Source organism: Hydra viridissima, unplaced genomic scaffold, assembly GCF_058129835.1.
Source record: "Hydra viridissima isolate aposymbiotic clone 2 unplaced genomic scaffold, HvirCarnegie_v1 scaffold_11, whole genome shotgun sequence".
Taxonomy (NCBI): domain Eukaryota; kingdom Metazoa; phylum Cnidaria; class Hydrozoa; order Anthoathecata; family Hydridae; genus Hydra; species Hydra viridissima.
Genome location: NW_028324310.1, coordinates 7,805,001 through 7,815,000, shown reverse-complemented (window position 1 = coordinate 7,815,000; position 10,000 = coordinate 7,805,001). Strand labels below are relative to the sequence as shown.

At 29.0% G+C, this 10,000-nt stretch overlaps 1 protein-coding gene, 1 non-coding gene and 1 pseudogene across 3 annotated transcripts in view; 1 reads left to right on the top strand and 2 right to left on the bottom strand.

Annotated features, from left to right (window-relative positions):
• Nucleotides 1-465: 465 nt before the first annotated feature.
• On the bottom strand, nt 466-538 carry Trnaa-agc (transfer RNA alanine (anticodon AGC)). Its single transcript has one exon. It is a non-coding gene; the product is annotated as a tRNA-Ala (tRNA).
• Nucleotides 523-10,000, top strand: part of LOC145191481 (run domain Beclin-1-interacting and cysteine-rich domain-containing protein-like) — a 19,504-nt gene continuing 10,026 nt past the window's right edge. Inside the window, exons 1-6 of the mRNA XM_090066428.1 lie at nt 523-927; nt 1,538-1,715; nt 2,011-2,117; nt 3,356-3,998; nt 5,522-5,646; nt 7,033-7,083. Coding sequence (XP_089922554.1) covers nt 703-927; nt 1,538-1,715; nt 2,011-2,117; nt 3,356-3,998; nt 5,522-5,646; nt 7,033-7,083 — 1,329 coding nt within the window. The 5' untranslated portion in view covers nt 523-702. The remainder of the gene's footprint in view (nt 928-1,537; nt 1,716-2,010; nt 2,118-3,355; nt 3,999-5,521; nt 5,647-7,032; nt 7,084-10,000) is intronic.
• Nucleotides 8,533-9,968, bottom strand: LOC149881993 (uncharacterized; annotated as a pseudogene). Its single transcript, XR_016444884.1, has 2 exons — nt 9,836-9,968; nt 8,533-9,696 (listed from the first exon to the last, which is right to left on the bottom strand). The product of XR_016444884.1 is annotated as an uncharacterized LOC149881993 (transcript).

Below are 10,000 nucleotides of genomic sequence, written 5' to 3'. Positions count from 1 at the left end.
GAGTTGATAAAAAATTATTTACGATTTACCACGAAACAAAAACGTTTATCCTGTTAGGCTTTAATTTCAATTGAGAATAAAATAGCTTGGAATGTAAACTATGATTTGCAACCTTAAAAGCAAGAAAGATCAATTTATATTAATAGACTTACACCAATTATTGAGTTTTTTTAGAAGGGATCAGGGAGGGCTATTTTGTGCAGACTTTGTGAATTTAGAGCTATTTAAAGGGTAGGTCGAAAGAGAGATAGTTCTATAGAGAAGATACTTTTAATAGGCCAAACAAGCCCCCACTTTGCTTGTAAGTATGCATTTTGATTGGATAAGGTACACTATGAAACTCTCTTTAATTATATTCTGACTTTATTAACGAACTTTATACTCTTTAATAGAGGCCGGTCAATTGTTTGTCCGAACTTTACCACATTAAAGCTTGTATTGAGTAAGCATCAAAAACAACTACATTGGAGAACCGGGGTATCGATCCCCGTACCTCTCGCATGCTAAGCGAGCGCTCTACCATTTGAGCTAGTTCCCCAGTGTAGAAATGCGAGTCATAAAATAATTTAAATAATTTTTGAAAGCAACTTTCTTAATGCATGATTTTTCGTGTATTTCTATATTGAGAACAAATGGCTGCTTGATATGTATAAGAAATCGTGTAGGAACATCGAGCAATATAGACATGTTGCTTGTTAAAGTATGGATGCCAAGGCTCCTGAAAATTTATCTTATGAACTCTTTGATCTTCTGAGTTCATTTAGGAACACTGTTGAAGGTGTTCTCGCTTGTAATAATCAAAATGTTTGGAATGTATTTGGCGGATTGAATAGAACGAAAAAAGCTGTCTTTAATATTTTAGTTAATGGTCTCAGGACCTCAGACAATAAAGATACGTGGGAAGGAGAAGATACCAGTGCTATACAAGTAAAAAAAATCCCTATATTTTCTTCACTATATAATTATTTTTTTCTAAGTAAATACATGGGAAGAAATATTGTAGGAGACAATTGTGTTCATTATCAATTATCAAGCATATTGTAGACTGTCAGACTTGATTATTTACATAAAGATCAAGATGAAGAAAAAAACAATACCCAAAAATTGTTCTTGCTTGCTTGTATTAATCAAAAACTATTCTAACTTGCTTGTAGTAGTCAAAAGTTGCTTTCACTTTTTTGAATTAAACCAAAAAAAAAATGTCAATATTGAAAATAAATTTTCAATAATTTTATCCTTAATTTTTTCAAATTCAAAATTTTTATATATTTATCTGAATCTTAAAGCTTTTCCTTCTAAGTTCAATTATGCAATATTTTCAATTAATAAAAAACTTTTTCCTTCTAATTTCAATTATGTTTTTAGTGTGGCTGAAGGAAAATGGGAAAAAATCACTTTTATCTTACTACTTTTTAAGCATACTGAAAAATTTTAAACTATTTTTGCACTAAGTGACACCTTAAGCTAATATAAAAATTATAAAATAAACTTTTTTATAAAGAAAAACTATTGCTCAGTCTATGGTTATTTATTTTAGCTCTTGTGTCAGCATTTGTTTAGTTTTTCTAAAGAAGTCATGGATCTGAATTCTCCTGATAGCAAATATAGTTTAAACTTTTGGATTGAAACTCATTTGTTAGATCACAGTTTGTATGATTATATAAAAAAGGCTTTCCTTGATGATCATGGTGCAGATTTACTATATTTGTATAAAGGTAACAATATTCTGACACCTTGACTTTATGCTGTTTTCAAATGTTTATAATAAAAAAACTGTTTTACTACGTTTTCCAAATTTTGATAATTAATAAAATTAATTGCCAGAATTTTTTTCTTTGCAGAATTTTTTTCTTTGCAGAATTTTTTTTTATTAAAAAAAAAAAAAGAATTTAGGAGCAAAATACTTAACAGTTAATTAAAACAAACTACTAATAGAATTAACAAAATGTGTGTGTGTTTTTTTTTAATGTTAGTAAAAGTTAATTATAATAATCTTTATTTATTTTTTAGAGTTTGCATTTGTGAAAAACAAAATACTTTTATCAGCATTTCTTAATGGTATTGATTCACTGAGACAAAATTCAACAGATGAACTATCAAGTATAAATATTCAATTGGTGAGTTTTTTTTTATTTCTTAAAAAGCACTATTTTCAAAGTTACATAAACTTTTATTAAAAAGCAGCAAGTAAATGCTTACCATCTATACATTAAGTAACTAGATTGCATATATAGATTAGGGTGAAGTTAAAAACACTTTTTTTAAAACAAAATATTACTACTTAATATCTTTGGCTTAGTACAGTAGAAAATGTCAAAAACATAACAATTCTACAGTGTTTCTAGCCAATGTCAGTCTTTTTTACTTGATAAATTGCTGTAGTTTACTATAGGCACTAGGTAATTGGTATTATGTAAGTTGATACTAAGTGGGATGGTCTCAAATAGTGTGATATCGCTTACAAGCACTAGATAATCTATACCCAATCTTGACTCTTGTTTGGTATCAATATGATACTTGCACTATCAAAGTCAAAATCAAGCAATTCTGGTATAGAAGGTATTGGTATCATTTCGGTACTGATGGTATTTTTATTTTATTTTCAAAAATAACTTAAATAAGTAAATTTATATAATAACTAAAAGTTATAATTAACTCATATAGTATAATTGAAATTCTCAAGGTTCTTGTGATATTCTATGACATCATGCTCTTCATTTGATGTCTCATGGTATTGCAATTTTAGTTTAATTAATTGTGTGGTGTTGTCACTGTAAATTAATTTCTCATATTAGAATTTTAATTTGTTGTTTGATATTGCTTCCGTGATTTAATTTCTCATCTCATTATTGTTATTTTAATTAAATCTTGTGTGGTATTGTAATTCTTCTCTGATATCATCTTTCATTCTGTGTTTAACATTCAACAGCTAAAGTAAACTAATCATCATTCATCATGCCTCCTACAACATCTTTAATCTGGGGTTATTTAACAAAAATATAAGTAAGTAAAGGTTAAATTAACTAAACCTTCAAAATTTATATTTTGTTCATAATAAACTTACAAACATGACCATGTGATACTGTACCAAACAAGGTCTGACACTCAATACTGATGAGTGCCTGGTTTATTAGTAAAACTATTAACAAAAAATGGTTAGCAAAATATTTAGCTCTTGCATTTTAGTTTAATGCTTCTTGCAATAAAAATCTAACTTTAACCCCTGGGCATTAAACTCAAGTTAGTAATCATTAAAGCATTTTTCCTTTTTGTTTACTCTAATATAAATAAAGTATAAAGTAAATTAGTAGCAAAGCAAAAAAGTTTTTAACAGTTCTTTTAAAATTCTTTGTAGATGGACTGTTCACATTTTGTAAAAAACCTGTGTCCTTGGGTGTCAGAAAAAATGGTAGAAGAATATAAAATTGCTTCTTTGCCAAAAGCTGAAGATTCTTCATTCAAAGATTTTCCTGACAATCAGATTTGTAAATCTTGTGGTAACAGTCCTGAAATATTTTGTGGTTGCTCATTTAACCAGAGTGTTAGTGCTCGAAATAGCTTTTCTATTACTCAGAAATCTTGTATAAATCAGAATATGTTGCTTAAAAGTGCTTTGCTTGCTGCATCAGACCAAGATAATTGCAACCCTTGGTTTAGTAATGTTAATGAAGAAGCAAAAGAAACTAGAAACAGACTCTTATCAATGCAGGAATTATCTCATAGTGAAAGTTGTTCCTTACCTGAGTTGAATGATTCTGAACAGAAATCAACACAAGTTCAATCTGATATAGCACTACTTTATAAAATAACTGAAGAAAATCCATACAATACTGCTTCCTCAACTTTTGTTCTTCCTCGCTCTTCAATGGTTTTTAAAGGTCATCATAGATCAAAATCAGATCAGGATGGAAATATCAGTTTTGTTGATAAGACTGATTCACCAATAGTTTCCTCCTCTTTACCAAAGGAAATTATTCAGCAACATGAAGCATTTAATGGTAAAAAGTTTTTCATTCTCTTATTACACCTTATAGCAAAATAACAGTTTAACAAGGCCAACTTACATAGCAGTTTGTGGCTGTTTCTTTTCTATAAAGTTAGCTCACTTTTTTATAACAAAAAAAAAAAAAAAAAAACAAAACAATTAAATCAATAAAAGCTAGTAAAAAGCTTTATTAAAACAAATAAATTGATGAAATGGAAACAACAGATATTTTTTTATTTATATGATTAAAAACTCATTTTTATAACTACATTTTCTTTTTAGCTACTTAAAATATGTTAAACAAACAATGAATATCTTGATAAAATAAGTAAAATTTGTATTCATAGAGGATTTTATTTTGAAGATGAAAGTTCAGCTTATTTTATCAAACAGTCTTTTCCAAAAATTTCAACTTGTTTTTACAATGATTGTTAAATAAAATATCAGAAACTTTTTTTTAAAATTTGAAAAAGCAAATGAAACTTACTATTACAGTGAATCACAAAAAAATTTTTATTGCTCTGTAAGTTTTGGTGACAGAGCTTTTTGTTTTAAAGGTGACAGCTTTACATTTTGATGATCAGTAGCATGAAATTGAATTAGGAAATTCCACTCTGCAAGTCTAACAGTATCCTTGTTTGGAAATATATATTTTAAACATTGTAAATTTTCAGCAATCCAATCCATTCTCATACATTTTAATCCTTTCTGATGCAGTTTTAAGTATCATTTAGAAAGAAGTAAAATGTATATTTTTTTGAATTGAATTTTTTTTTTTTATTATTTACATGACAGTTATCGATTGTAAATCCAAGAAGCTCTCTACTTTTCTATCAGTGGCTCTTTGAAAATCTGCTTTATTTTTACAAACTGAAAAATATTTAATAACACTCATAGACCTCTGAAAAGACAAATTAGCATTAGTGCTAAAAATGTTTTTGCGTTTTCTTGAACATCTACTGTTTTACCATACATAATATCTACAATCATAAAAAATAAATTATAAAAAAACAGATACTTCCACAATGACTTATTGTTACTCTTTTAAGCTGCTAACATCAGTTAATGTAAATCAGTACTTTTAAAATTCCTGAATATCACTAAATATCATCTTTAAATACTCAGTATCTTTGACTTTACTTACTTTGCTTGTCATGTTTTATAACTTACAAAAACAAATAATATATATTTTGAGGTTTTAAATCAAGATGTTATACATAAGAAATATCTTCAGTTTACAGATTGTCACATATATTATGAATTTTAATTTGAAATTGTAATTTGAGGAGCAACCATAAACACAACATTTATTAGGCATTCTAAAAGATCAAGCATTCTAAGTTTAAATTTCAAAATGGAAATCTTCATTAAACAAAATTTAAAAATATGTTCTTTTCTGTGAAAAAAGTGAGCCTTTGCTAATATCATGACAAATAAACAATTGCAACTTGTGTAAGTTGGCCTTAGAATTTAATGAATTATTTTAAATATTTTAATGTTATAGTAAAAGTCACTTTAAGTCATCTTTAATTTTAGGTTCTTCTGGAAGTTGTTATTATCGTGATGAAGATGGGCAAATATTTCCTAAACCTTATAAAGGTCAATCTTTGATTAGTTATCTTGAATCAAGAAGCTACAATACAGGCGCTCAACTAGATAAAGTAAATTTGGGTCTAGATTGTCATGAAGTAGTTTAAAAAGCTTTAAAAAGCAGTTAAATGTTATGCAAATTGTTTTTGCTGTTGTTCTATTGTTATTGGTGTTATCAATTTTATCATTATTTTTATTATTGTTGTTATTATTATTGTTATTGTTGTTATTATTAACACTATTACTGTTATCATTATCAATGTTATTTTTATTTTTATTTTTATTATTTTTGTTATTATTATTTTTATTATTATCATAAAGCAATTGGTTTAATAACTACTAATGCTACTATTACTAGTTTTATAAAGCAATTAGTTGAATAATTCACATTTTAAATATTTATCTCAATCAAAAATAGTTTTTTTTATGCTAACAACCAAACCTCTAGATGATAAAAGTCTCAACTTTAATCTAGGGGATTGGTTTGTGAAAAGCTTTTAGGTAATTGTTAAATTTTCTAGCTTTTGCTGTTCTACCTACATCTATATATCTGAAGGTAATATGAAAGGGATAAGGCTCTTAACTAGGGGATTTAAATTACATCCAAGACCACTACTGTTTAAGTAAAATTATGTTTGATATCTTATTTGAATCAAAACAATAATAATAAGAAAAATAAGAAATAAAAAAGTTGAAAAATGAGGAGATTAGTGAAAATTTACATAAGAAATTATAAATATTTTTTTTTTTCTAGTTTTAGTTGTGTTAACAATATCTACATTTAAATTTTGAAAATTTGATATTTTTTTATACACTTTCTTGCTTAGAAGTAGAAAACTATAAAATCATATCACATTAAAATGCTATATGGAAATAAATTTTCGTTCGGACTCTGCAATATTCATAAGCATCAATAATATTACCAGAATTACTGTTGCAACTAGACCACCATTCCATGCAAAGGGTTTCTATCAAAAACCTTTTTTTAAAATGAAATTGAATATGAATTACATGGATGTAAAAATGGTAAAAAATTTTTTTTTTTAAAAAAAAATTGGTACCTTATCCAAACCAAGCTATAGAATGTGTATAACTTATGTAACTAGAGCAGAAAACAGGTACTAGAAATGATTGCAGATATAAGGGTTCTATTATTCTGCAAATAACCTATTCAAACTTTTATTTTTAAGTATTTCAAATTTACAAAGTGTATGGATAAATATCAAGCATTTATTGCAGAAAAAAGAAGTTTCTAATATTTTGATGTTGAAAATTAAGCAAAAAAATGTCTGAAAATGAATATATTAATTTAAGACTTAAAGATAATGCAATTTAGTGATACAATTACAAATGAAAAATTTCATATTTTACATGTTTTCTACAATATTAACTTAGATGATATTATTATTGCTATTGTTAATAATGAATCTTAATGATGATGTAAAACTATTTTTTAGGAAAATGCTCATTTTAGTATCTGTGAGGCTTTAATTACTGCAATTGAACAAGTAAGATTATAATTAGTATTTGATTTTATATTACTTATCAAAGTATTCAAATATTTTTTCTTCTAATATATTTGATTGAATTTAAATGGCGCATAAAAATTACTTAAAGAATTTTGGTATAAAACTTAAAACAAGAATTTTATCAAAAGCCTTTACCTGAAAGTTTTCAATATAATTGTTTTTTATGTAATTACTAATTCCTCTGAGTCCCACTGATGGAATACCGGACTTTAAAACTAATCATGAAATAAACTTTTCTTAAACAGATTTTTTTAAAAAAGGGCCGTGGGTGAGCTAGTGGGCCTCAGAGGGTTAATATGTTAATGTACATTATTTTTCCTTTGTGACACGTAGCATGTCAATATATATCACATGTAAAATATAAAAGTATACATTTTTTTTACTTAAAAGTATATATATATATATATATATATATATATATATATATATATATATATATATATATATATATATATATATATATATATATATATATATATATATATATATATATATACAGTGCTGGGCAAAATACTTTTTAAAAGTATTTGAAATAAAAATAAAATAGTCTACCTAAAAAGTATTTGAAATGAAAATAAAAATAAAATACAAGGAAAGTATTTCAAATAAAAATACATTATAAAACTATTTTAAATACAAAATACAAAATACTGGAATTGTAGCGACTCGAATCGTACATCACAACTTTATTGACATAATTTAACCTTTAAATCAATATTTATTGGCCTTTAAAAGTAACAGTTTTTCGAGTGTTGCATCACTAAGACAGTTCCTTCGTGGTGTCTGAATTTGTCCAGCGGTGCTAAATAACCGCTCAACAGGTGCGGATGAAGGTAAGGTCGTATTGTACCTCACAAATACGTGTTTTATAACTTCATATTTTGCCAAGATTTTAAAATCCGTACCAGAGTCGCTTAAGTACGATAAACATTCGTTGTTGACTGTTGTTTGTTCTGCAATGTTAATTTCGCTAAACGAGAAAAAATCATCACTCATGCCAATGCCACTAGCTGATTGAGTACCTGGAAGTGGGTCAGGGTCAGAAATAGTATTAGTTCTGTCCAACAACTGTTGTTGCTGAGACTTAGCTGCACGAACAAAGAGATCACGACAGAAATCTTTTTTATCACCCGGAACCCATCTCATTTTGAAGTAGGGATGCGATACTGCTGCAACTATCCTGCTGGCATTATGTTCAGAAAATGATAGATGAACCTCAAGTCTTGTTTTCAAGCTTGTAAGCATAGGTTCTGCAAATTTCTTAGCATGCTTCAGTGATTTCTGCTGCAGGTCCTGCAACTTCTGCTGTACAGTGTGCAGCGTCGGAAATGCATCGCCAAAGTACACATTGTCACCTTGTAACCTGTCAATGGCAACAGCAATAGGAGCCATTATCATTACATACTCTTCTAGACATTCTAACTCCTTCTTTTTGAACTTTGGCAACTTCAAAACGTCGCATATTTCTCCAAGCTTATCTTGCAACTGGAGAATGCATTTCAATGCATCATGCCGGGAGTTCCATCGTGTAGGGACTGGTATCAGTATTGCCCTTGCGATAATTTTTTTCACAGCATCCGATGCCTTGGAACTTCTATGAAGCAAATTCCAAATGCTGGTACACTTGGCCAATGCAGCTCGATAAAGACGTTTGAAATTAGCATCAGAATCACATGCTTTATCTGCATCAGTAGTTGATGTGAGGCTGAGAGAGTGACTATTCCAAGCTTCATGGTGAGGCAGAACAACTTCAGTATCATCATCCGTGTCTTCGCTAACTGGTAAATTTAGGACTGCAGTCATGTCCGCTTTTTCAACATCATTGTCGGAATTTTCTGCTTCATCATCATCACCAGTTCCTGTTTCCTGAATTTGTTCTTCAGCAGTTGCAGAGATCCCTGAACCAGATGCAGTACTGCTAGTATCTACAAAATATTCTCGGAAGGCTTTGCTGAAGTTAGAGGCATTATCTGTTACTGTTGCTGTAATTTTTTCCACGTGTAACCCATAATCATTATGAATTTTTGAGATCATTGCAGCCACTGAGTCGTAAGTGTGACTTCCAAAAAAACATTGACAGGAAAGAGCAACAGATATGCGTGATACTGAGCATTCAGTACTAATATCAATATAGTGAGCTGTCATTCCTAAGTAGCTCTTTTGGTTCACTGACCAAATGTCAGCTGTTGTACAAACAAATGGTACTTTACTGAAGACTGTTCTTTTATCATCACGCATTTTTTGCAAACGGGCGTTTAATCGCTTGCCTAATGTTTTGCGACAAGGTATACTGACATTGCGATTGAGTCCGTGGATCAAATTTTTAAACGCCGGCTTTTCCACTGTGATCAAGGGGCGCATTTCCTGCACAACGTAGTCAGCAATAAGCTTGTCAACTTCATCCTGTGAAATGGATGTTTGATTTCGAGGCATAATATGTATTTGTTTCAACTTCTTAGAAGCAGGACCAGATTCGACAGAAGGTCCACCTCCAACTCCAGATTCCATCTCAGCTACCGAGCGCTTACGCTGTTTTGCAACTTAAACCTTGTGCTGCTTGTACTCCTCGATTCGCTTTTTGCCATGAGCATTCTGCAACAACAACAACAACAGTCAATCAACCGAGATTATTGCATTTATTTGTGTTATGTTGTAGCATTGCTTTATGTGTTTATCGTTTTTACTGTTTAGTGCGCAATATAATATAGTATTTTTGTAGTTATATACATACCTGAAGATGTTGAGTAAAATTAGAAGTTGCTTTCAGTGAACCACTGTAGGTTTTTTTGCCAACACATAACATACACTGTGCAATAATTTTAACACCCCCTGTAGTTTTACTTTTAGATATAATTTTGAAAAATTTTCCATCAAAGTATGGCAGGGACGGCTTGTT